Below are 27388 nucleotides of genomic sequence, written 5' to 3' on the forward strand. Positions count from 1 at the left end.
TGGCCCCTTCAGGACATAAACACTGGGCGCAACCCACCCGGCACAGGACCAGCCCCCTCTGTTATGAACACCTCATGAAGGCAGCAGCCACAGCACCCGTGATGCTTAAGTTCAATCAGTTCAAGCAAAACCACCATGGAACCCAAGACTTTTGGCATCAGTGTTTATTACAGAAACTGTTAAACTGTTTAAAAAAGAATGGCAGTGGCCATTAAGACAAAGTACACACGAAATAAGATACAAACGCTGGCTGTGGCTTCATAGAACACTGGAAATATGGCCGTGTCCCCCTATACCTCAGTAAGACACACAAACGGAAACACCCGCTGGGTTCAAATTCTAGGTTTCCGTCACTTGACAATTTCCTACGCGCTTTTTCCGCGTGAGGCACCGCACTCTGGGAGGTCCTGGTGACACAATGCTAAGTGTATATTCTGGTCCCCTGGAGGGGCAGACAGACCCCAGGTGAAAGGAACACAGACGTGTCCGGGAGTACAAGGGTTACAGGGATGGGGAGGTAGGTTCCAAATTCTTAGGAGCATCTGAGGCTGCTTTGAAGGTAGGTTTGGGGAAAAGACGTTATACAAACTATATATATATATACTTAAAAAATTTGACAGTGCCGGGTCTTAGTTATGGCATGCAGAATCTAGTGTCCCTGACCAGGGATCAAACCCGGGACCCCTGCATCAGGAGCTCAGAGTCTTAGCCACTGGACCACCAAGAAGCCCCTAAATATATACTTTTGAAATAACTTTATATGTTGCAATTCTGGTCCAGATTTTGAAGTTCAAAGTTCCAGAGCAGCGTTTACCCTTCTCTAACTAGAACCTACGCTGAGTGTTTACGGGCACAATAGTGGCACAGCAGCCAGTATCACGTGTGTGTGCATGTATGTTTACAGACCCATGTCACCATGTATATACTAACCTATATTACACACGAATACATGATTTCTGGCTGTAATGACACAGATCCTCTGCATAAATGTTTAGACTATATCCAGCCTCTCCAAAAGCTATCAGTATCACAGATCTGAGGACGTTTACTGCTGCTCTCAAGAATATAGTATTTGCAAGCAAACTATTTTTTCAGAAAAAAATACTTACCATCTTACACGTAAGCATATCCTGATTAAGCTACATGTAGACCACAATGAAGAACGGGATGGAACTGCATTTTCAGGTCTGCAAGACGCGGCAAAACGGAGGGGTTTTTGTTCGAGGCTGCTCAGATACTTGTTCACTGAAAACCACAGGGGATCTTAAACCCCAAAGACACACATACTTCCACATCCAGGGACCTAGCGACTTCAGCAGTGTCTCTGCCTTATAATGCCCTAGTTTTCCCTCTGCCATGTCCTACAAAGGCATTGTTCCCAGTCCGAAGCAGCGTTTTTCCTGTGGAAAATTCCACGCGAGTGCGGGGCAGGCAGGCTGCCCTGACCCAGCGCAGAAGCCGGCAGGGGCAGGGTCCTCTAGACAGTGACAAGTTCCCACAGACGGACGGACGGGGCCTATCCCAGCAAAGGGCCAACCCTGATCTGCTTTAAACCAAATAAATCTGGCCAGAGGATCAGAGGTGCGTTTGGGTCCCTGGAAGGATTCTGCAGCAGAGACCTGCCCTGGGGCGGGGGGGGCGCCCTGACCTGTGCGCTCCCCAAGGGGCTGGATGGAGGCCCAGGGGAGCACGAGGTGCTCTGGAGAGGCCAGAAGGGGCGTCACAGCCCTTCCCAGCGCGGCTGCTTCCAACCTCTTCTTCCACCCAGAAGACCCCGTGGACCACTCGAAACGAGCCCGGCCGGACTTGATGCGCTGGGTGGTGCCATCTCCCTTCCCTCTCAGTCCCGCTGCAACGACTGAAGCTGAGAACTTGGCCTCAGAGGTAGCCAGCATTCCTACACTTCCTTTCTCTGCAGGAGCTCCACGAATAAGCCCAAACAGCAAAATCATTTAAACATCAGCCACAGACGCCTTTGAGAGGTATCACATAATTTAAAAACTTCGGTTTCCTTCCTACTTCATTTCCTGCCACACTCGGATGATAGGTAACTCGCATTTCCTTGAGTGCATGCAGGCTGAGTGGAAGCGATACCTGAATATCGCCCCACGGTGGACAGAAGCCGGCCTGCTATTAAGAAGTGACACAGATGAGCCCTGAAAGCAAACGCCGCCCCTCAGGGTGTTAGTAATCAGAAGGGACGACGCACATTATTCCTATTTTTCACCAAAGCTGCCTGCTTCCTGCCCACTGACTCACTCTCTTCATTGTTCGTCAGTAGCGTTTTCTGATCCCAAGACTTTACACACACTGTCACTAATGTCACACGCTCCCACATCTTAAGAGAGAACAGCAACTTCTCTACTCACTGTTTCCCATTTCTCTGAAATTTTAGGGATTATGCCTTCTAACCAGAAGCTACTGTCCTAATGTTCTGAATCAGGAAGGCTTAATGTACATACAGTAAGAGATGACATGGTTTTAATCCTAAACTGTGGAAGGAATGGGCAACTGTGATGTAATTGGTACGTGTGCATGCACGCTCAGTCGCTTCAGTCGTGTCCAACTCTCTGTGAACTCGTGGACTGGAGCCCACCAGGCTCCTCTGTTTATCAGATTTTCCAGACATGAATACTGGAGTGGGTTTCCATGCCATCCTCTAGAGGATCTTCCAGACCCAAGGACTGAACCCACATCTCTTGCAACTGGTATAAATGTGATTGGTATAAACAGAATCCCCCTGAAAACCTATAAGGACCATGTTTCTGGCATCTGCAGCTGGTTTCCAGAGTAAGAGTAATTACGAGTACTTTATCAGAAAATCAAGTGATGGTGGTATCCAAGTTCTTCTTTGGACAAGACCAAATGTTCTAAGTATCTCCTGAAAAATAGCGAACTGTGATGCTGCGAGGGAGAAGAACGAGTGATACACAGCGACAGTGCCCCCAAGCCACGTGACAGCACAGGGTGCTTACAGTAGCAAGGGAGACAGAGGGTATCTTCTGCACTTAACGCCTCCCATCTGAGGCAGGTCCAATGACAGGCCTTTCAAGACTTGACACATGGCAAAGGACGCAGAAAACTTCTCAAAATTCATTTTAAATAGTGACGTGCTTGTCTCTATTTTTAGGACCTGCAATCTGAAGACGCTTTTTCTTCCCCCACAGGGGCAATCTTCTTTTGACAGTTACTGAGAAGAGCAAAAAGCTCAGGTTCCCACTCTGACTCTTGCAAGACTCCCTAATGTTTTAGGGGTCATTACTGATCACACACTGTCCTGTTGCAGAAACTCTTCACTTATTTTAACTCCACTGTTTTCATCTTCATTCGAATAGTTTCCTGAATCTTGACTAGTTTGGGAACTGTACTCTTTTTGAACTTCATCAATTTCATTAGTCTCTTCTATTTCAGTAATAATGCTTGCATTTTCAATTATAAAACATCTTTCCGTTTGTTCCTCAGAAGTGGAAAGGAGTAGATTCCTTAGTGGCTGATCAGAGAAATACTAATTCAAAAGGGAAAGAACAGAAACAGATTATTTAAAAAAACAAAAAGTGGTTTTTGAGTTCCAATAAGCTTCAGTTTCTTAAATCCTTTATCTAGAAATCCTATCTTTTGACATGCATATTAAAAAGTGAGGTAAGAGCATATTCACTGCACTATCGTGTTTAGAATAAAACTACCACCAGTGAGGTCACGTACATCTCAGTACTGTTTTGGGGAAATTATCCAAAGAGTCTCTAAGAAAGTCCACTGTGCTATGAGGGGTAGGGGGTGGAAGAGTGTGGTGGGTAAGGAAGGAATGGGAGGGTAATGGGAATGGGAGCATTTTATTGTGAAATAATAAAAATGTTGGTACCCAATCCAAAAACATCCAGAAGAAGCACAAGGGAGAAGTTAACTTTTTCCCAGTTCCGCTAAGAGTAACTTGCCAGTCTTAAAGTTCTTTAAATAACAGCTCTGAATAGAAGAGCACATAGAAATGACACTAGAAAACTTAGGGATAAGAGGGTGAAACAGCTCACGTGGACAGAGTGCTGGCACAGTGGTGGGTCCTTCTGGTCTCCCTCCCTCGCTCCGCACAGTTCTATGGGATGGCTCTGCTGGCGCTGCTTTATAGCTACTGGCACTTGTGCAAGTGCTCACAACTGAGCTGCACAAGTTCATAGACAGTCAGTTCACAGCCCATCAGTGAGTCACCTTCTGGCCTCTAGCTCCAAAGTCTGAGAACCTGATACAAGGCAGGCAGCGTGGGAGCCACTCCAGGTGCAGACGCCACCCCTGGGCAGTGTACACGCTGGCGGTCATCGCTTCGTGCTTTCACTAACTATGACAACCGCAAGGATGTGCCAACCAAAACACCGAGGTGCTGCGAGAGGAAACGCGTGTTTCTCTATCTCGTTTTCTGTGATTTCATCCACAGAATAAAGTTTCTGCACTGGCGACAATGTTTTAACCTTTTTGGGAATATAGGTGGTAAAGTGTCACAGCAGCCAAACTGCCAGAAAAACATGGGATTAAGGACACGTCCTTCTATTCCATGTTACATTCTATTAAATGACTGCTTCTGAAGTCAGTTTTCTAAAACTCTGAAGGAAAAAACCCAGGTCAGTCTGTATTATTTTTTGAATATCGGGAACACATTTGTATTCTGTTGCAATCAAATATATTTCCCTTTCATTTTAAGAAAAATCCAGCTAGCTGTTGACCAAGAAAAGTAACCTACCTCGTCAACAGAGGAAGGAGGTTTACTTGATGGAAAGAACACATATTTGACACATCTCAAGAAGACTCTTACAACATAAATGACCACAGGAATAGAAAACAATATAGTGCAAATTCCAGCTATAAGCCAGGTTTTGGAAGTGTTTCCTAAAAAGAAATAAATGGTGTTTAGCATCAATATAGGTTTGACACACAAATACATTAAGACTGCTGGCAGTTTGTATGAAAGAAATACAGCCATGTGAAAGGAAATTTACATTGTTAAATAATACCAATAACATGAAAAATTCACAACTAAGGGATTTCCACATGATAATTATATCAAAGGTTATATAAAAAATAAAAGTCTCATTAAATTCTAAGAGTAATAAAAGAAATTAATTATGTGGGTATGCATGAAATATAAAGCATGCAAAAACCACTGAACTGAGTATTAAAAATATTTTCTAGAACTCAGTGTGAAGTTTTGTGAAGGTCAGTGTGAAGGTCTGATTGTGACTTACATAGTCCATGAAGAAAATATTCTCTATATTTTTGCAGCAAAACACAAATATTTTACAATTTTCAATGAATTGGTTATTTTTAATTAAACCTGGTGACATTAAAAAAGAAAAAGTATAATAACAGATCCTGACCTGGTTTTGTTTTCTCACACACAGTTTCACTAAAATTGCTCCCTTTATTCCGCCTGTCATCTTCAATGAGTGCTCTGGCTTTGACACAATACACAGTCAGTGGTTTCAAGTTAGGAAAGGTAAAATCGGTTCTTTTCTCTAGAACTTTTCTCTATTAAAAAAAAAAGTAAATCATTGATAAAAGTTAGAACCCCAAGAAATCACAGAGGGAATATCTGTTTTCTGAATTCCTTAAATATTCATTCCAAGATTAGCCTCTCCCAAACACTTGGTTGGTATATTTTAAGAAATAAAAATTTATTTTGGACAACACACCATTACCAAACTAAAAAGTGAAACATGCTGCTGCAAAAGAATACCATATAGTCCTAAGACAACTCGAAGTTATTTTATCAGTACAAACCGATTTGGCTGAATTACCATCATGATCTAGGGAGGACTTAGAACTAACCACAATACTCAACAGGGCTAAACTATGCTATGGTTACAGAGTCTTCAGATAGTTAAAATCAAAATATCCAAATCACTGGACTTTTCTTAGATTTTCAGCCGAAAATGAAGTTACAAAATTCACCAACTGTACCAGATTTTTAAAGGCCGATTCCTTGACGGTAATTGCACAGGGAAGAGTGATCTAGGAATAATGTGGGTTATCGGATGTGCGTTAGCCTGTCAGTGGTCTCTGAGTTTCAGGGCCACAAAGCATGGTATCAGCTACGAGTCCTCTGTCCCTTCAAAGCCAGTCTTTGTCCCCGTGGAGGCGCCCCGGGGTCTGGCACCACTCGGCGGTAGTCTGGGCTGCCGTGCCTGGGAGGGAGGGCTACCGGCAGCTAGCAAGGAGTGGGGAGGGGCATCACTAGCCATCCTATAATGCACAAGGCCGCTCCCACAACTAACCGTCCAGCCCAAACGTCAGCAGTGTTGAGAAACCCTGGCTCATGAATACCTGTGGATCATGACAAAAATTCCTGAGTTCTACCCTCAGAGATTCTGCCTGAGTACAAATGAACTCAGGATCTGAATTTTAGAAATGAACTGGGGTACTTTTCTGGTGGTCCAGTGGTTAGGACCGCGTGCTTCTACTGCAGGGCAGACAAGTTCCCTTCTCTGATTGGGAACTAAGGTTCTGCACACCACTTGGTGTGGCCAAAAAACTCCCCCAAACCAACAGCAACTAACTGGGGCCCAGATACAGCTGACCGTAACTCTTACCAAGTAAAACATGAAATGCCAATTTCTTCCCATGGAAAATATCTGAGTTAATCATATAGCCTAAAAGTTTAAAAATTTCCCTGCAATTTTAACTTCAAGCTTTGCTTACCCAAATCATAGCCATAACTCTAAGTTATAAACCTATACTACACAGTCTTTTTACCTCAGCATTTGAAGTGTTTTCCCAAAAAATTACTTCATAAATGAGCGGGTAGAGCAGATTCACAGGCGTGTTCTCAGACTCTTCTGAAGCGCCGACACTGACGCGCAGGGAATCGTCAGTCGTGGATCTCATGCTGATGACTGGAGGAAGTATGACAGCTGGGAGAAAAGTGTGTAAAGACACAGAGTTCAAATTAGACTACAAAACAACCCTAAGAATTCATGATTGGAAAATCACAAAGTAAAATAAAAATTATCAGCTTACTTTTCATTTCAGCATTAAATTTCTTCTCTTCAGACCAAAAAGAGGTGCCATTTCCATTAGATGCTCGTACACGGACACAGTAAATTCCACTTGAGAAAACAGCTCGAGGAAAGACACAGCGGGTAGTTGTGACATTTTCACAGCTTGGTATTTGTTTCCATTTGTCTGAATGCTTCCCAGGAATCTTTTTTAAAAAGGCACTTTAAGGCAAAAAAATGTTTTTCATTCCAAACACATTAGTTCAGTAAACATGTACTGAGTAGCTGTAATAGGCCAGACATTCTGTTAGGGGCCAAAGTTACAGAGGTAAACGGTCCTCACCCTCGAGAAACTCACAGGACAGTGGAAGAGACATGTTCACAAAAGAAAACCAAAGACCTTGCTCAAGCGTGTGATAAGGGAATAGTGTGAAGGGCTGGCTCCTGCTGGTGCACAAAAATTGCTAAATTTTCAGGAATGCTACCAGCTAGCTGTTCAATGCAGCCACTGTTAAAAGTTATATAAACTTACAGATAAATATGTTGTATTAAAAACTAAAGTGATAAAAATACAAAACTCATCTTCTCCTAATTGCTTTTCCTACATTTTATCTATGCTCGATGCTATTTACATCTATCGTGTCTAAACAGTGGAATATGGTGGAAGGCTTACTGTGCCTCTTCCCAACTCCACGTCCAGTGGACAGTCATGCTGCTGGGAGCCTGAAAGTGGCCACAATAGGACTAGCTGTGTTATAAAACCCAGCAAACACTAAAGTAAAGCTTTTCCCTTCTGGAAGGCCAGCTGCTAGACGTGTACCAGCATACCCATGGGTCAGTGCCGAGACACAAACCAGGGTTCTGAGATCAAGTCTGAACAGTCAGAGCGGGCCTGGAGAGGTTAACGGACTGCTCCGAGACCAACGGCTCCAAGCCTGTCAGTTCAAGCCCGGAACCACGGCAGCCTGTGAGCAGGCTCCCTTGTCTTCAGTCCCCTGCACCACATACCATGTGGCCATTGTCACGCTCCTCGAACACAGGCCTCATGTTACCCATTGCTCAACACCAGACTCCCAGTGGCACTCGAATGCCTGTAGCAGAGTTTAAGGCGAAACCTGACTTTACTCCATCCTGTTAACTCAAGGCTCCCTCGCGCTGCTCTCCCAGGCCCAGTGTTCTGCTATTCTTGAAGCAGGTCTTCCCCTCTCATGGGCAAAATTCCAAATCGGCCCCCAAGATTCCTACCCTCTGGTGCACAAGCCCGACATCATCCCCTCCCCCTGAGTGTGGGCAGGCAGAATCCATGAACTCTTGATTAGGTTACCTTACTTGAAAGGTGAAGGGCTTTTACAAATGAAATCAAGGTCCCAAGCCAGTGGACTTTGAGTTAATCACATGAAAGCCTATCCTGGTTGGGCCTGACCTGATCAGATGAGCCTTTAAAGGAGGGTCTAGAGGGCAGAGATTGTCTCTGTTGACGGCCTCTGAGGCAGCAGGCCACCATGCGTTCTGTAGCTGCAGAAATGGATTCTACCAACCACCACGTGAGCTTAGGAGACACCACGAGACAGCCTGGATGAGACAGCAGACCCAGCTGACAGCCTGGCTACAGCTGTGTGAGACCCCGAGCAGAGGACCCTGCTAAGCTACACCTGAATTCCTGATCTGACGTCACTGAGAGATAACAAGCCGTGTTTTTAAGCTGTTGCATTTGTGCTAGTTTACTGCAGAGCAAAGGGAAATGGATACCTCCTCGTTACCCTGGTCTGATTTTGTCTTTTCACACCCAAGCTTTCCCATGTATGTGTAGCCCCAGCCTGGAATGCCCTCTCTCGTCACTGAAAAACCTCCTTCACAAAACCTCTCCTTCCAAATGGCTTCTGCGGACTCTCCGGTCCCGCATTCACCTCTACATTTCTGACCTCTGCAATTTCTGCTGCTTGTACTCCACACACGACTGCATGTATCATCCAGACTGCTGTTGCTTCAAAACTAACACTGAAGGGCAGAGAGGAGTCAACTGCAGCAGTATCGCCTCCGCCTCTCCCTTGTTTTCCTCTGTCTCTCCTCCCGAGCTGCCCGATGTGCGCCGTTGGCCCCGCAGGTCCCCTGCTCGCAGTGCCTCTGTCTCTGTGGCCCCTTTCCCCCCCAGCTCGCTTCACCTTCCGCTTGATTATCCTCGTCTCTCCTCCCTCTCCTTCTATGCCCAGCCCTCTGTCACTCACGTCGTGCTGCGCTCTGCTCGTGTCTGGCTGGTCTCTACTCAGGCACACAGCACACTTCTCTGCAACGTCCTGAGCTTCCCACTAATCACTCAGGAAGCTGCCAAAGCCACTACAGCAATCAAGACAGCAGGAGGACTGACTTGAACTGAACTAGACCGAGTGACTAGACTGAGATAACTTCAAAGACTCACGGAAGGAGTGGGTTTTGAAGAAAATATCTCTGTCATGTGTCAAGTATTCCAGACCAAGGAAATAACACATGTAATTAGAATCACACCTTAAAAAAAAAAGAGCTAGTAAGTCCCTGGTGGCTCAGACGGTAAAGAAGCTGTCTGCCAATGCAGGAGACATGGGCTCATTTCCTGGGTTGGGAAGATCCCCTGGAGAAGGGAATGGCCACCCACTCCAGCATCCTTGCCTGGAGAATTCCATGGACAGAGGAGGCTGGTGGGCTACAGTCCATGGGGTCACAAAGAATCGGGCGTGACTGAACGACTAACATTACTAAGAACACTAGATATTATAATACACCGTTTCACAAGTGAAGAGACTGAGGCCTAAGGAAGTGACCGGGTCTCGGTGACACTCCAGACGGTCACTGGCAGAGCCGGGACTAGAATTTAACAGCCCAGTTCCAGTGCATCATAACCACCTTTCCATCAGGCCGAATGTGTGCAGAGAACAACAGGTGGCTGAAGCAGAGTGAAAAGAAACCTAACACGCTGGGCAAAAATAAGCTGCAAAAGGACATTTGTGGAACAGAACTTACCTGAGCCACTGAGCTTGAAAAGTTGTGTGTTCATACGGGTAATCCCACTTAAGAACATAGACCTGGTTGTCAGCACTGATCTGTATATTTTCTGGTGAAGGCACTTTATGTCTCTCTAGAAGACAAGGAACACACAAGAAGGCACACACATTTACTCTAGTGAGATTACAGATGGCAAGAATTCTTAACAGCATGGCCAGGAAGAGAAGAGGCTTGTATCTTATCGTTATGAGGTAATAGCTCAACAAATTATGGTGTGCCTTCACACAAGGTAAAACATTTAAAAGGATGTGATAGATCTATATGTATGGACAGAAAAAGAGAACCTCAATACATTGGGTTAAGCAAGCAAGTTTAAAATATATCCGACAGGACTTTATTTTTTATTTTTTAAAACTCTTTACTTTGGGATATGGCAGATTAATAATGCTATGACAGTTTCAGGTGAACAGTGACAGGACTTAAGAGATACATGCACATGTATTTATTCCCCCCAAACTCTCCTCCCATCAAGGCTGCCAGGTAACACTAAGCAGAATTCCATGTGCCGTATAGGTCCTTGTTGGTTACCCATTTTAAATACAGCAGAGTGTATACAGAACTTTATCCCTTAATTTAAAAGATAAAACACCCCGAAACTGTAAGTCTGAGTATATGCTAATATAAGCCCTGAGGAAACGCAGGGAAGGCTGTATGCATACTGTTGGGGATGCTTGTCTCTGGTGAAGAGAGTAGGGTCAGGAAGCAGGAGAGATCTTTCCTTTAACTCCCTCTATACTGCTTGATTTTAAGAACAAAGCATACTAAATTTATAATTAAAATAATAAATTCAAGTTCCTACCCTTAAACCTTAATTGTTGGCAAGATGCCACGGATAAAATTTATCAGGATGCTTTCATAATTTAACATTTCACCTATAAATGTATGCTTTTTGGAGTATTAACTGCTTTTCTAGTGACTATCTCCCCTTCTCATGGATTCTGAACAAGTAAAAACAATTTCTGTCACTAGAAAAATACTTGGACTTTTACACAGAATTTTCATGACTGTTTACTTGAGATAAAAATCCCAAATAACATTGTTGCTTGTGTAAATGCTGTTAAAATGTTTTTGAAAAAAAAGTATTTATTTTTAATTGGAGGATATAGCTTTATAATATTGCTTTGGATTCTGCCTACTTATCAACATGAGAATGTTTTTGTTTTGATGTCTATTAAACCAACACAAAAAATTCAGCAACTATGGGAAAAAGGCCAAAATTAAAAGGTTGCCAATTAATTAATAGATTGCAAGGAGATCAAACCAGTCAATCCTACAGGAAATCAGCCTTGAATATTCATTGGAAGGGCTGTTGCTGAAGCTGAAGCTCCAACACTTTGGCCACCTGATGCAAAGAGCTGACTCACTGGAAAAGACCCTGTTGCTGGGAAAGATCGAAGGCAAAAGGAGCAGAGGGCGGCAGAGGATGAGATGGTTAGATAGAGTCACCAACTCAATGGACATTAATTTGAGCAAACTGAGGGAGGTAGTGGAGGACAAAGGAGCTTGGTGGGCTACAGTCCATGTGGTCGCAAAGAGTCAGACACAACTTAGTAACTGAACAACAACAAACAACTTATATATATAGTTACTGAATTGAAAGCAAAACTTTCTTCTTACCTGTGGTATTTATACAATACACTGGACTATAGCAACCAACTCTACTTTGTAAACGCAGTTCTGCTTTAACTTTTAAACAATAAGTAATCTCTGGTGACAGTTTATAAATTTTATCTTCGGGATAAACAGTTTCAGTTCTTTCCTATAATTTTAAAAAAGAGAAGTCTGCTCTTTAAAAAAAGTCAAATTTTACAATTAATTAATGTCATTCTTCTCTCACGTCAAACAAAGATAAAAATAATGCTTACTTCTAGACTTGAAGAGTTTTTCCAGATAACAACGTGATACGTAAAGCTTGAACGATCCAGAGCCCACATGATACTATCTTTTGTTCCAGGGGGAGAGATGCTCAGTATTACTGCCTTATCTTCAGCTTCTAAATGCACATCTGGGGGACCAATCTGAGCTGTGAAAATAAAAATATTTACTACGTAAGTTCACTAATACAAGTCAAAACATTCATACAATAAATAATTCTAAGCACTTAAATATGTGCCTGGCATCTAAAAAAGGAGAAAATCCCTCATGGAGCTCACACTTTAGTGGGAAATGTGGCCAAAAATCCCCAATAAACAAATATATATAATGTTATAATATCATGCACGCTGTAATAAGAAATGAAACAATATAAAGGGACAGAGAAGGGCAGCAACGACTGTTTTAGGTGAGTCAGTGAGGAGAAGGCTCCCTGAGATGTTTGAGCTGAGGCCTGATAGAGGTGAGGGCTGAATACCGTGAGGTCAAGCAAGGCAGGCTGAGAGGGCCCCAGGGTGGAGCCCCTGAGATGGAAACGTGCTCACCATTTTCAAGAGACACTAGGGGGCGCTTGAGTGCCTGGGTGGTAGAAAATGAGATCCGAGAGGCAGCTAGACTCTGGGTAACAGGCAGAACTTGTAGTCTGGGTCTGTGAGGTCCGCAGGACCTGATTTACATTTGGGAAAGACCACCCCAGGTAGCATGTCAGGAAGCAGGAAAGCTCCTGGGCAGATGAGAGCGGCCGGGGATGGCTGACAGCCGGGCTGGAAGTGAGAAGCGATCTGATTGCTAGTAATCTGTTGATGGACTGGATGGAGGATAAGAGAGAGGTATCAAAGGTGATGCCAGGGCTCCTGGCCTGAGCAAATAATAGGTGATGTCATTAACAGAGATGGAAAAAACTGCAAGATGAGGAGGTTTGGAGAGGGGAAAGCTAGAACTCTGGCCATTTTAAATTTGAGATGAGGGACTTCCCTGGTGGGCCGGTAGTTGAGAATCCACCTTCCAAAGCAGGGGACATGAGTTTGATCCCTGGTCAGGGAAGATTCTAGATGCCTCAGAGCAACTAAGTGCGTCTGCCGCAACTACTGAAGCCTGAGCATCTAGAGCCTGTGCTCTGCAACGAGAGAAGCCACCGCAATGAGAAGCCCAAGCACGGCAACTAAGAGGAGCCCCCACCTGCCCACGAGAAGCAACGAAGATCCAGCACGGCCAACTATAAATAAATAAAAATTCAAAGAGCTTTTTGAGATGACTTTTAGGCCTCTAAGTGGAGATGCTGACTAGAGAGCTGGTGATGCAGCTCTCTAGGGGAAGGGGAAGGACAGCGCTGGGGACGTAAACTGAGGTGTTGAGAGCACGGACGGTATTGAAAGCCATACGATTTCTGGTGGAGGCTGCGTTGAGAGAAGAGGTTCAATGGCGGAGCCCTGCAGACTGAGGCCCGCTGCCGTCCAACATTTTAAGGTCTGGGGTACAAGAAGAAATTGGCAAAGGAGCAACCAAGGAGCAGGAGGAGAGCCTGGAAAGCGCAGTGCCCTCGAGAACTGAGAGGGAAGGGTTTCATGCAGAAGGGAGTGACACTCACTCCCTGGGAATCCACCCAGCACTGTTGAGGTCACGGTGACCTTGGCAAGAGTGGTTTTAGTGTAGTGATGGGGAACAAAGCTCCAACGGGGAGGGCTGGAGAGGGAGTGGGAGGGAAAGTGTACAGAGAGGGGACACGGATCATCCTTGTGTGAGTTATGGAATAGGATGGTGGTTCTTGAACTTTCTGGTCTTGGGATCTGTTACACTCTTAAGAGAAACTGAGGGTCCTTAAAGAGCTCTTGTTTACATGGGCTGTGTCTTTGAATGTTCAGCATATCAAATGTCAAAATTGATAAAAATGTAAAATATCTATCAATTCATTATAAAACAGTAATGATGAAACCTATTGCATGATAATAGATGACTGTATTTCCCAAAACAAACAAGCCAAAACACTTAGTGAGAAGAGTGGTGTTCATCTTATATTTTGTCCAAATCTCTTTAATGTTTGGCCTAATAAAGAAGACAGCTGGGTCTCACACCTACTTCTGCATCACCAGTCAGTCACCATCTCACATCAAACAGCCTCTAGAAAACTCTAGGGTACACCCACGACAGAATGAAGATGAAAAAGGCAAGTAAGATTTATTAAGTAAGTTTCCATTAGGAAAATGGTTTTGACTTGATACATCTCTTGGAGACCACGCTCTGAGAACTACCACTAGAAGGAAAGCAGGAAAATGAAGTCATAGCAGGAAGGAGATACCAGTTTAAGGGAATCTTTGTTCTTTTTATTTTTTTTAAAGATGGGAGATTTTATGTTATGCAAATGAATGGGCTTGGGAAGTGAGCTGTGCTGGTAATATTTAATAAAGAGTTCAATATAATTCAGCTGGCAACTTTTTCTTACCTTCTAGAAATGGTACAAATGGCTCAACCTCATACCACGTAGAAGTGTTGTTTCCTTCTTCTGCTCTTATGCGCAATTCAATTTTTTCAAAAACATTTTTAAGCTCGACTGAAGAAAAGTTGCATTTGTTACTACTAATATGTTGACACCCAGGCAATTTTTTCCAGTTATCTGTCCCGAGTCTTCAAGATAAAAAAGCAAATGAATGAACGAACATTATAAACACAAGAGTGACAAACACGTTTTCTATTGACATTAACATTATAAAGCTAGTGTGTGTGTTAGTCTCTCAGTCGTGTCTTTCAACTCCATGGACTACAGCCCACCAGGCTCCTCTGTCTGTGGGATTCTCCAGGCAAGAGTAAGGGAGTGGGTTGCCAATTCCTCCTCCAGGAGATCTTCCTGACCCAGGGATGGCACCTACGTCTCCTGTGTCTCCTGCACTGGCAGGCGGGTTCTCTGCCATCGGAGCCACTAGGGAAGCCTCTAAGCTAGGGCAAGTAGTTATTTCTTCTAGTAACTCTACTTCAGTTAATGTTTTGATAATATTTTTGTGTGTAACATCCTACTACTCTTTTTCATTGCATACACAGCAAGTCATTATTTATACAGTGGAATCATTCTAACATACAGTCAACTTAATAAAGTTCTGTAATTCTGTGGGTGGTTGCATTAGGATTTCAAAGAAGCAGAGAAAGAACCCCTAAGACGAAAGAGGACTTAGTGTTGGCTTTGTTAAAAACAATTGTGTCGCTTTCAGCCAACTGCTTTCTATTCTGGATCCTCTCTTCCCTACTGAAAATTCGGAATCTGGATTTGATTCCCTTCTGATCTCCTCCTAGGAAGAGATTTACTAGCCCTAAGCAAGACCTCAGAATCAGTATGGTTTGTGAACTTCCTCTGCTCTCCTTAAAACCAAACCATCCCTTCTGTATACTGATCTCTGTAATTCCTTCTATTACACCACCAGAAACAAAGAGCTTAACATGTTAACATAAGCTAACAAACTTCTCCATGTGGACTCAGTCCATCACGAAGCAAGCTTAAGTGACTGATACTAGACTTTTTTTTTAAAACACATGAAGAAATCAAGTTGACACAGGGTGCCTCAAAAAAAAGGCCACGCTGCCACAAAGAGGAGAGGAGGCTGAAGTGAAGGTGAGCAACAGAAAACAAACACTAGATTCCAAAATTTTTGCCTATGGAAAGCCCTGTCTGCCTCATACCAAACAGAGAAACTAACCTCTGAGAAGACGTTTTTGTTAAGTTTAATTCATAGTTCTAGCATAAGTTCATGTTTACATATTACAGACCTCGTTTTAAAGATGTTAAAGTGTCTTTAATAAAGAGCTAAAGGATGGACTTCCCTGGTGGTCCAGTGGCCAGGATTCTGCCTGCAGTGGAGGGGACATGGGTTCGATCCCTGGTCTGGGAAGTTTCCAAGGCAGTTGGGCCTGTGTGCCACAACGACTGAAGGCCTCACACCCAGAGCCTGTGCTCTGCAGAAAGAACAGCTCCCACTGGCTGCAGCTCGAGAGAACCCATGTGCAGCAACAAAGGCCTAGTGCAGCCAAAAATAAATGAAAGTTGTTTAAAAGCTAAATATGCTCTTTACTTAGAGCTAACAGAAACTAGGAGTGACATCTAAATAATTTTTGTGCTGACTCCAACTCAAGTCTACCTTTTTTTTTTTAAAAAAAAGAAACATTTTAAAAAAGGTGCCAATAATAAAAACTACCATGTAGGCACACTTCATTCCTGGCCAGTCTGCCCTTCTAACTTTACCTGCTTGAACTCTGAGAGTAGACTTGGCATTCATAACACCTTTGTTTATTTATTTATTAATGTTCACAACCTTTTATTAAATTATCAAAAATAACTCACAAATAACAGCACAACAGTGGAGTACACAAAAATGCTATGGCATTTCTACAATTCTGTTCAGAAAGATAACTCGTCTGGATAGAAATCCTTCATGAAGCTTCTGGAAATCATGACTGGCAGCCTGACTGCCACTTGTTTGCATATGTGGCATACATGTTATTCCCTCACTCAGGACATCTTTTGCCCAGAAACGTCTGTTTCCTGAGACTGTATATGTAACATGTGGACAAATCTGGATTTAGTCAGAAAAATCACAGCAGTAAGAAGTGCTCCCAAACAGAATGACCTGCGTCAAGCAGTTGTGACTTCCCTTTCATTAAGTAGTATTAACACCTTGATTTACATGCAGATCTTCCTGAGAAACTCCTCCACATCAGAATCTATTTTTAGAAATTCAGATTTTAAACATCTAAACCAAAATTCAGTCCCCCCATGTCATTTATTAGAAAATACAGTTCTAGAGAAATCAGGAGATATAAGGACATCTGGGAAGTGGGACTGGTACACGGACTTCTTTCAAACAGGGGCACAGAGGGTCGAAATAAAATGAGCTCCAGGCAAAAAGCCAGTAACGCATCTCTTCTCTTGTTACCTGGAGAGCTCTTATTATAAGCAGAAAACGTTATAAAAAGTTTGTAACTAAGCCTTGATATGGTTTCAACCCACCTTCACTCCATGTCTGTCCTTTCTGCTCGGGAGACACAGCTACTCACTCTATAATTGCTTTTACACGTAAGGGGGCTATTGCAGCTTCTTTTACATTTTCTTTAAAAAAAACTTTATCATATACAGTACTTAGATCAGAGTAGAAATATAATTTGAAAATAAATATGCAACCAATAGAAAATTCATTTCATGAAACCAGCGTCATAATAAAACTTCACGCCATCTCTGTCTCTCCTATTCACTAACATAATCCCAAGTACTGAGGAAAGTGTTCGGCATAAAACGCAATCGGAATTTGTTGAATGAAAACTCCATGCTACCTAACATCATAATACATTTTACAACTAAAAAAGCTTTTTACAAGCTTTGGCTGTGTCAGCTCTTTGCTGCTGCATGCGGGCTTTCTCTGGCTGTGGAGAAGGGGGCTACCCTCCAGCTGCTGTGCATGGGTTTCTCACTGCCGTGGCTTCTCTTGTTGTGGAACACAGGCTCTGGCCCGTGGGCTTTAGTAGTTGTGGCTCTCGGGCTCTAGAGTGTGGGATGCGTGGGCCCAGCTGCTTCACAGCATGTGGAATCTTCCCAGACCAGGGATCAAACCAGTGTCCCCTGCACTGCAGGTGGACTCTTAACCACTGGACCGGCAGGGAAGCCCCGTCATAATACATTTCAGATGTCAGTCACAAACACTGAGGGCATCCAGGTGGCTCAGCGGTAAAGAATCTGCCCCCCACAACACGGGAGACGTGGATTTGAACCTTGGGTTGGAAGACCCCCTGGAGCAGGGCATGGCAACCCACTCCAGTATTCTTGCCTGGAGAATCCCATGGACAGAGGAGCCTGGCAGGCTAGAATCTAGGGGGTTGCAGAGTCAGACATGATGGAGCAACTAAATAAGAATGCAAACACTGATGTCTTAGGTGGTGTGCGTTCTACAGGCACTAGCATCCCAGTAGCTTATTCATGTGTCTGTACATCATTTATCACCAGTGATGTAGCTTATGTTCTGAGAAATACTGTACTGAAAAATGTGTCTGCTGCTGCTATTAACCTCACTTTTGTTGATCACATACTCTGTACCACTGTTCTGTGCACTATATACACAATTAGCAACACTTGCAACAGGCTTCTGTGTTAGATGCTTCATCATTGGGGTGTTCCAGAGCAGTCTGCCTGGCACTGTCCTGCTTTAAATTTGTTGTTGCAGCTTATCTAAAATCAAGTGCTCTGTTCATTCTCAGAAGTATCTCGGTTTGAAAGATAAATTACATGTGGTCATATTAGTTTTTTATCTTTACTTCACAGATAAGGAAACTGATAGAGTAAGTAGCAGAGGATGGACTAAAACCCAAGCAGAACCGACTCATCGGAAAAGACCCTCATGCTGGGAAAGACTGAGGGCAGAAGTGGGTGACAGAGGATGAGATGGTTGGATGGCATCACTGACTCAATGGTCATGACTTTGAGCAAACTCCAGGAGACAGTGAAGGACAGGGAAGCCTGGCGTGCTACAGTCCATGGAGTTGCAAAAAGTTGGACTTAACTGAGCAACTCAACAACAAGCCTGGCTCAAGCCCATACTACACTATCCCATACTAACTGCTGAACTGGCGCTCCAAACTTGTAACCTGGCATATTCTTACAAGGCAAGTGCTCATAAAGCTAGCAGAGCAGAATAGAGAAAGGACAGGCTAAGAACACACTGAAACTGCACTGGACCAAAGTCAGAATGAAGAGTAAGAAATTATCATGAACTGGAGAAGTTAGTAAAAGCAACAGAATGTGTGACGGAACACGAGACCACTGTCTATGGCTCCGCTCTTCTAATACAATGGTCGTTTTAAATAAAGGAATATAAAATAATCTCTATTACGCCTAAAAAATAGTTGTTTAATAAGAACTAAGGCAAAGAACAAAACTGGTAACAAAACTCAAAGTTCAATTTAAAGAAAAAGAAGAAAAACTTTACATGATCAATTCTGAGGAAAACAATATACAGTGTGTGCATACATACACACAAATTTCTTTCAAAAAATACACACTTTACAGTATTAGAAGATCTTGGTGTGGGCGAATCCATGGATGCAGATATCAAGGGTCTACTTGAAGTTATACTCAGATTTCTGACTGCAGCCAGCAGGGGCAGCGGGTAGGAGCAGCAGGTTAGGCACCCCTGTTCCCGCCATTGTTCAAGGGTCAACTGTACACACACACACTAACAGCTTATTCACAATCAACTAGAGAACAACTAGGGCTTCCCAGGTGGCTCAGCGGTAAAGACTGTCTGCCCATGCAGGAGACAGGAGATGCGGGCTCAATTCCTGGGTCAAGGAGATCCTCTGGAGAAGGAAATGGCAACTCACTCCAGTCTTCTCGCCTACAAAAATCCCATGGAGAGAGGAGCCTGGCAGGTTACAGGCCATGGAGTTGCAAAGAGTCAGACAGGACTGAGCGACTGAGCACGCACACATGCAGAGAACAGCAGGGCTGTGGTTGAAGTGGCAGAACTCTGGTTCTAGAGACCCCACACTCTGTTTCTTCATGCCTGACTCCCTGCCTACTCTTGGGACAGGGGTCACAGTGAGCAGACAGGGTCTTAGGACCCAACACAAAGTGCTATACTTCTTCTTTCCTTCGGAAATCCTTTCTTCTGCCAACTCCCAGTCTGCCTATCATCTTGGCAATCATTAGGTGGAAAGTTAGACCCAGGGAGGAGGCAGAAACTCCAGAAACACTGTGGAAGTGCAGGGCCCAGTACACTGATACTCAGCCAGGGTATCTAGGACTAAGACTTCGTGCGTGATGGAGAAAAGAGGAAAACCTGACCACAGAAGACCTGGTGGCTGATTCCAAGACAGCGGCTGGGCTTTCAGGGACAGTCTTCTATAATCTCAGGGTCAGACCCTAATTTCTGTTTAGAGAAGCTGGAGCATCCAGAACAGAGAATGTATGGCTAGCCCAATCCCCCAAATCTTTTGCTTCAAAACCCAAAGATGAAGTCTGAACTCTTACTCTTAGACTAAGTCTCTAATTGTAGCAAAGAAGTTATACTTATTATGCGAAACTGCCATATATTTTCTTTAAAAAAAGAGGAAACACCAAATGTTTCCCAAATTTGAAAATTTATGATGTTAAAATGATAAAAATTATTCAGCAGATCCCTGAGTATAGAGTAACGTACATTTGATAATCTGCTGAAAAAGTCACATTCCTGACAGACTCACTGCTGCTGTTCCACTTCAGGAAAAAATTGTCATCAATGATGTGGATCTCGACATTTTTAGGCTTCAGATTTGCTTCCCCTGTCAAGATAATAAGACAGAAGACAGTTATACAGACAAACTATACAGTTATACGTATATACACGTTATCAGATCAGATCAGATCAGTCGCTCAGTCGTGTCCGACTCTCCGCGACCCCATGAATCACAGCACGCCAGGCCTCCCTGTCCATCACCAACTCCCGGAGTACAGTCAAACTCATGCCCACAGAGTCGGTGATGCCATCCAGCCATCTCATTCTCCGTCGTCCCCTTCTCCTCCTGCCCCCAACCTTTCCCAGCATCAGAGTCTTTTCCAGTGAGTCAACTCGTCGCATGAGGTGGCCAAAGTATTGCAGTTTCAGCTTTAGCATCAGTCCCTCCAATGAACATCCAGGACTGATCTCCTTTAGAATGGACTGGTTGGATCTCCTTGCAGTATAAGGGACTCTCAAGAGTCTTCTCCAACACCACAGTTCAAAAGCATCGATTCTTCGGCGATCAGCCTTCTTCACAGTCCAACTCTCACATCCATACATGACCACGGGAAAAACCATTGCCTTGACTAGACGGACCTTGGCTGGCAAAGTAATGTCTCTGCTTTTTAATATACTATCAAGGTTGGTCATAACTTTCCTTCCAAGGAGTAAGCGTCTTTTAATTTCCTGGCTGCAATCAGCATCTGCAGTGATTTTGGAGCCCAAAAAAATAAAGTCTGACACTGTTTCCACTGTTTTTCCATCTATTTCCCATGAAGTGATGGGACCAGATGCCATGATCTTTGTTTTCTGAATGTTGAGCTTCAAGCCAACCTTTTCACTCTCCTCTTTCACTTTCATCAAGAGGCTTTTGAGTTCCTCTTCACTTTCTGCCGTAAGGGTGGTGTCATCTGCATATCTGAGGTTATTGATATTTCTCCCAGCAATCTTGATTCCAGCTTGTGCTTCTTCCAGCCCAGCGTTCCTCATGATATACTCTGCATATAAGTTAAATAAGCAAGGTGACAATATACAACCTTGACGTACACCTTTTCCTATTTGGAACCAGTCTGTTGTTCCATGTCCAGTTCTAACTGTTGCTTCCTATTTAAAAAAAAAATCATTCTTTCCTTGACATCACTGACTGGACAGTGAATACATTTAACTATAACAAAATTAAGTAGATAAAAAAACTCTATAAAAAGCCTAGTGCTTGTTCTCAGCATGGGAAGGCTGCTAATTATATCTATCTCTGCATTCAAGAGAACTGGAAAACGGTTGAGGTTTTTAAAATCTATAAAAAGCAAATATTATATGTCGATTATAGCTCCATAAAGGTGGAAAAAACGAACTATAAAAAGGTACTTGTCTTTTAACTGGGAAGAAAAGTCTGTGTATAAAAATAGTATTTTTCTTTTGTCATAGAAGTGACACTGACATAAAGGATATGGGCTCAACTGTTTAATAGCCTCAACTTGGTTTTTCTCATATACTGTGTTCAGACAGGAATATACTCTGACACAGAACTGAACAGATGTGGTTTCAGAACTGACAACTATTTATAGAAGCCAAACATTCACTTACAAAATTGATGAGATATGAAAGTTCATGTCAGCCAGGTCCTACAGGACCCTGAAATGGTCTTGACTGCTCAACATACCAAGCCTGAGTCCTTCTGTTTATTTTACAGACTTCCATCTAGAGACCTATTTCATTTCCTATACTGTTAAAAAAATGTGAAGAATAGTTGATTTACCATATTGTGTTAGTTTCAGGTGTACAGCAAAGTGATTTGGTGATACGTACATATTTATATTTATACTTCTAGTACAAGTCTTCCCCCAGTTGGATGCTCTCTCTCTTCTGATTCTTCCTTTTTGGCCTCCCACCCAAATAGCTTTTCTTTTCCTGACCACCCAAACCTTCCAAGACCCAGCTTAAGCTTGCCCTCCAAGGAAAGCTTTTCTCAAATACTGCAGCAAATGCCAACCTTGCTCTCTTTTCACACTGCACCACTCAATTTTACACTGAAGCAGATGTACTCAGCATGGTACTGACATCTAGTAGGCTCTCAAAACTTGATGTGTGAAGGTGAAGACGTCTTTTAAAAAATTGCTTTCTTATGTTAAACACAACCTCCAACCTGAACGCAAGTTCCTTAAGGCAGGGTCTATATAGCTTCAAACTTAATCGGCATTTCTCAGCATCCTCAGACTAATGCTGAGTTCACAAGAACTTTTTCCACATCACAGAAGACTGATTTTTCACTATGAAAAATTGAAATTTTTAAAAGACCAGCTTTTAAGTTTATTCTTTTTCCTACAGTATTTCTGCCACAGGACAAGGATGCTATCTCCTTACAGACTTTCTGCTATAGGGTGGATAACCAACAAAGATCTATTGTATAGCACAAGGAACACTGCTCAATGTTACGTGGCGGCCTGGATAGGAGTGGGGGTTAGAGAAGAACAGGAATATGTATGGCTGAATGCCTTCGCTGTTCACCTGAAAATATCGCAACATTATTAATCGGCTATACCCCAATATAAAATGTTTCTGGTGTTAAAAAACATGAAAATAAATATATATATAAAGAAATACATTGTTCCAGTCATGTATGGATGTGAGAGTTGGACTTATTATAAAGAAAGCTGAGCGCCAAAAAACTGATGCTTTTGAAACGTGGTGTTGGAGAAGACTCTTGAGAGTCCCTTGGACTGCAAGGAGATCCAACCCGTCCATTCTAAAGGAGATCAGTCCTGAATATTCATTGGAAGGACTGATGCTGAAGCTGAAACTCCAGTACTTTGGCCACCTGATGTGAAGAACTGACTCATCTGAAAAGACCCTGATGCTGGGAAAGACTGAAGCCAGAGGAGATGGGGATGACAGAGGATGAAATGGTTGGATAGCATCACTGACTCAATGGGCTTGAGTTTGAGTAAACTCAGGGAGTTAGTGATGGACAGGGACGCCTGGTGTGCTGCAGTCCATGGGGTCACAAAGAGTTGGATACGACTGAGCGACTGAACTGAAAAAAAGAACTTTAAAAAAATGGATTGCTGCCTCTACTTTCCAGTTAGATACATTATGGTACAGAGTCAAAAAGGGAGATGCCTGAGAAAACATTTTCTGAATTTTTTTTTTAATTTGGGGAGGTATTTATTGAGTCTCCCCACCCTCAATTACCTATTTTACACTTGTATTCTCCGAGACTTCATTACCAAATAGAATTACTTCCCTTTATCCCACTCTAAACTTAATTCCCATGCCAAGCTGTTGGAAGTTTAGATTCTATGCAGCCAAAAGAGAGCGACTGGGTTTACGGCGTTAATAAAAGGTTTGATGGCATTACGAGACCAATAAATGTCCATGGGATTCTCCAGGCATGAATACTGGAGCAGGTAGCCATTCCCTTCTCCAGGGGATCTTCCCAAACCAGAAATTGACCGGGGGTCTCCTGTACTACAGGCAGATTCTTTACCAGCTGAGCTACCAGGCATGGACAGGGACTTGGAAATAGTTGTTAAATAAGATTTTAGAGTTCATAGATTTTGTTCTATTGGACTTCCCTGGTGGTTCAGACAGTAAAGTATTAGCAATAGCCCTTTAATAATAGTTTACTTCAACCTTTAGCATGTAAAATATATCAATGGGTAGCTGCATGCATGTGTGCTCAGTTGCTTCAGTCGTGTTTGACCCTTTGTGACCCCATGTAGCCTGCTAGGCTCCTCTGTCCATGGAATTTCCCAGGCAAGAATACTGGAGTGGGTTGCCACGCCCTGCTCCAGGGGATCTTTCTGACCCAGGGATCGAACTCAAGCCTCCTGAGTTTCCCGAACTGCAGGCAGATTCTTTATGTACTGAGCTACCAGGGAAGCCCTAAATGGGTATGTAATCCAGTACTTTTTATACAGTTGGTTGTTTCCAGCCCTTCAGATTCAGACCAGAAACAGTTTACTGTATTTTCAAATCTGACATAAACCCAAACACATCTATACAAATATAAACTTCCTACCATATTTTGGACAGTTTTCTTAGACTAGGATCTCAGAGCTGCATTTACTAGGTTTGAAAGTACAAATATTTGGATTACTTCGAAACACAGAGCAATATTATGATCTCAGGTCAGGGTTAACGTTACATTTAGTTTTGAACATTACTCTTCCTTTGTGAAAAAGAGTAGATTAGTTAATTGAAAGAGAACTAAGTCCTTAACATACAGGTGGATAATCAAGAACTAAATTGTGTGGTCTTCAGAAAACAGCTAGCCATAAACCCCAGGGCTTTGGGGCCAGATTTTCAGGGTCTGATTTCCCCCTAAAGCACAGGCTAGCTATATGGCCTCAGCCTGCTCCTCTATAAAATGAGGATAATGGTGCTCAGCTTTATTCTGAAAGCTAAATGAGTTTGTACCTTTAAAACACTTAGTGTCTGGTACGTAGTTAAGAGAGCAAAAAATGCCAGTTGTGTATGAAGTTTATTTTAGCTCTCTTCTAATATAGATTAAAATTATGATCTTAATGAACAGCTTCCTGGAATGTGAGTTTTAAATGAAAATTCTGGGGAAATTCTTTTGATACGAAAGCAAATATGAATTAATGCAAAATTTTCATGAACAAAAGACTCCAATGAAATTATCAGGGGTTACACCAGGACCCTAGTACCCATATATTATATACTATATTTGTGTGACAGTCTGAGAAATAGGTGTGAAACATAATAAAGGACACCTCATTTAAAATGAAGTCAGGAGGCCAGAAGCCGGAGTCCTCATGTATGTTCACTAACCAGCAATTCCAGACCCCAAAAGGAAAAATTCTCCTCTCCCAGCAACCAGCACAGACAATGAGAAAAGTAGCACCACCCCGAACTCTCACCTTCAATCAATGGAATTTCTTTGAAAACAACCCCACCCAACTTCTTTCTTTTGCTCTATAAAGTAATGTTCTTCTCCTTTCCTTGTTGGACTTGGCTATGGTTTTTGCTGTAGCTTGTTGTTGTTTCAGTCACTAAGTCGTGTCTGACTCTTAGAGATTAGATGGACTGTAGCCCACCAGGCTCGTCTGTCCATGGGATTTCCCAGGCAAGAACACTGGAGAGGGTTGCCATTTTCTTCTCCAGGGAATCTTTTCCACCCAGGGATCAAACTCATGTCTCCTGCAATGGCAAGTGGATTCTTTACCAGTGAGCTATCTGGAAATCCCTTGCTATAAGCTTGCTTGCCCTAAATTGCAATTCCTCTGCTATTCTCGAAGAAACCCATTTTGCTGGTAAGAACAACATATTTTTAAGACAAGATGGACAGGATATCATGTACCTCAGAAAATCAGGGTATGATTTTCAAAACAAATAAGTATTTAAGCCACTAGGCTTTCCAGGTGTCACTAGTGGTAAAGAACCTACCTGCCAACGTAGGTAAAGGTACTGAATTGGGAAGATCCCCTGGAGGAGGGCATGGCAACCCATTCCAGTAGTGGTGCCTGGAGAAACCCAGAGACAGAGGAGTCTGGTGGGCTACATACAGTGCATGGGGTCACAAAGAGTCGAACAGGACTGAAGTAATTTAGCAAGCATGCAGGTGGCCTCACCAACTCCCGGATTTCTGCTGTGTTGCGAGGCCCTGTTTGTCTTTGGTATGTTTTCTTACTACAAGGTCAATCTTATAATAGCTGATATTTCCCCCATGTATCCCCCCTAAATTAAGAAAGGTGACAAATTAGCTTGGTGGGTCCCAGCCTTCCTATTTTGCCCTGCCTGGTGGCCCGGTGGTTAAGAGTCTGCCTTGCAATGCAGGGGACGAGGGTTTGATCCCTGGTTGGGGGGCCTTTGTTGTTAAGACTTCCCTTGTGGCTCAGACGGTAAAGCGTCTGCCTACACTGCACCCTGGGTCGGGAAGATCCTCGGGAGAAGGAAATGGCAACCCACTCTAGTACTCTTGCCTGGAAAATCCTATGGATGGAGGAGCCTGGTAGGCTACAGTCCATGGGGTCGTAAAGAGTCGGACACGACTGAGCGACTTCACTTGGTCTTATCTGAATCCTGAGGGCACAGAAATCCTTGCACACCTTATTGGGCATTTACCCGTGGGATCAAGAACTGTCTATTGACTGAAGGAAACCAGTAGCACAGCTCTAAGCCTTGTTTATCATGAAACGGTGCGGTGGAGCTGCCTGACTTTTCGGAAGGAAACAAACTGGTCACCAAAGCTGTGCACACCCAGCCCTGCGGGGGTGGAAGGTGGGGGCAGGCAGAGGGAGGCAGGGATGGCGACGAGGGCCCCCCCCCGCCCCGAGCAAGCGGCTGGGGAAGAATCTCGAACATCACTTTCTGTTGTTTCACTTTTGGAAGGACCGATGCTGAAACTCCAATCCTTTGGCCACCTGATGCGAAGAACTGACTCCTTGGAAAAGACCCTGAGGCTGGGAAAGATTGAGGGCTGGAGAAGAAGGGGACGACAGAGAATGAGATGGCTGGATGGCATCACCGACTCGAGGGACAAGAGTTTGAGTGAGCTCCGGGAGTTGGTGATGGACAGGGAGGCCTGGTGTGCTGCGATCCATGGGGTCGCAAAGAGTCGGACACGACTGAGCGACTGAAACTGAAGTTTGATTTTTGAGTCCGTTTCAATGAGGCGCTGTGACCGCGGACAACCAGAGGTCTCCCACCGAGGGCGTCTGTCCCTCCACCCCCGTCCCCGGGGCCAACGTTTCCCGCGCCGCCACCGCGGTCCAGCTGACGAGGCAGCGCCGGGACCGCTCTCTCGCTCACCTGAGGCGGCGGGCAGCACGCAGCGCCCCGCGACCAGCATCAGGGTCGTCGCGCCCAGGAGCGCGAGCATCGTCCGCGGGCCGCCGGCAGCCCTCCAGTCACATCCTTCGGCCCCCTCCACCGCCGCCGCCGGCAGCGCGCGCCGGCGCAGCGGAGACTGAGGCACCCAGGCCTCCCCGCCACTGCCAGCGCCCCACGTCTGCCGCGTCCCCTCGAGCCGCTCTGGCCCCGCCCCCTCCGCGTCGGCCCTTCCCGCAGCCCTCCGACCCGCGCACGCGCCGTGCCTTCATCACGCGCGTCCCCGTCCGCGCACGCGCGCGGGAGAGCGGCGGGGCGGGGCGGGGGAGAGGCGGCCCCGCCTCCGGCGCCCGCCCCCTGGTTCCCGGCAGTGACTGCTCACTAAGCGGTGCGACGCCGGGTTCCGGGAAGACCGCGCCTCACTTGATACCTTGACCCCTGGCGGGAACGCGGAGGTCGCCAGTGCGCCTGCGCAAACCCCGAAGCCCG

At 44.2% G+C, this 27388-nt stretch overlaps 1 protein-coding gene across 1 annotated transcript; it reads right to left on the reverse strand.

The window, feature by feature from the left end:
• Positions 1-149: 149 nt before the first annotated feature.
• Positions 150-27388, reverse strand: IFNAR1 (interferon alpha and beta receptor subunit 1). Its single transcript, XM_088835753.1, has 11 exons — positions 26882-27388; positions 20054-20174; positions 14326-14507; positions 11879-12036; positions 11631-11772; positions 9972-10086; positions 7000-7199; positions 6736-6893; positions 5361-5511; positions 4727-4872; positions 150-3505 (listed from the first exon to the last, which is right to left on the reverse strand). Exons 1-11 carry the CDS (start codon positions 26949-26951, stop codon positions 3266-3268), a joined length of 1683 nt encoding a protein of 560 aa, XP_088691879.1. The 5' UTR covers positions 26952-27388; the 3' UTR covers positions 150-3265.

The sequence above is a fragment of the Moschus berezovskii genome, chromosome 1 (assembly GCF_049115385.1).
Source record: "Moschus berezovskii isolate FMDL1 chromosome 1, NW_MosBer_1.0, whole genome shotgun sequence".
Taxonomy (NCBI): Eukaryota; Metazoa; Chordata; class Mammalia; order Artiodactyla; family Moschidae; genus Moschus; species Moschus berezovskii.

Coding starts and splice junctions, on each gene's coding strand:
- IFNAR1 (XM_088835753.1), bottom strand. CDS start 26,951: ATGCTCGCGCTCCTGGGCGCGACGACCCTGATGCTGGTCGCGGGGCGC. Junction 7,200..9,971: donor TTTCAAGCTCAGTGGCTCAG/GTAAGTTCTGTT, acceptor TTTGCCTTAAAG/TGCCTTTTTAAAAAAGATTC. Junction 3,506..4,726: donor CTCCTTCCTCTGTTGACGAG/GTAGGTTACTTT, acceptor CTTTTGAATTAG/TATTTCTCTGATCAGCCACT.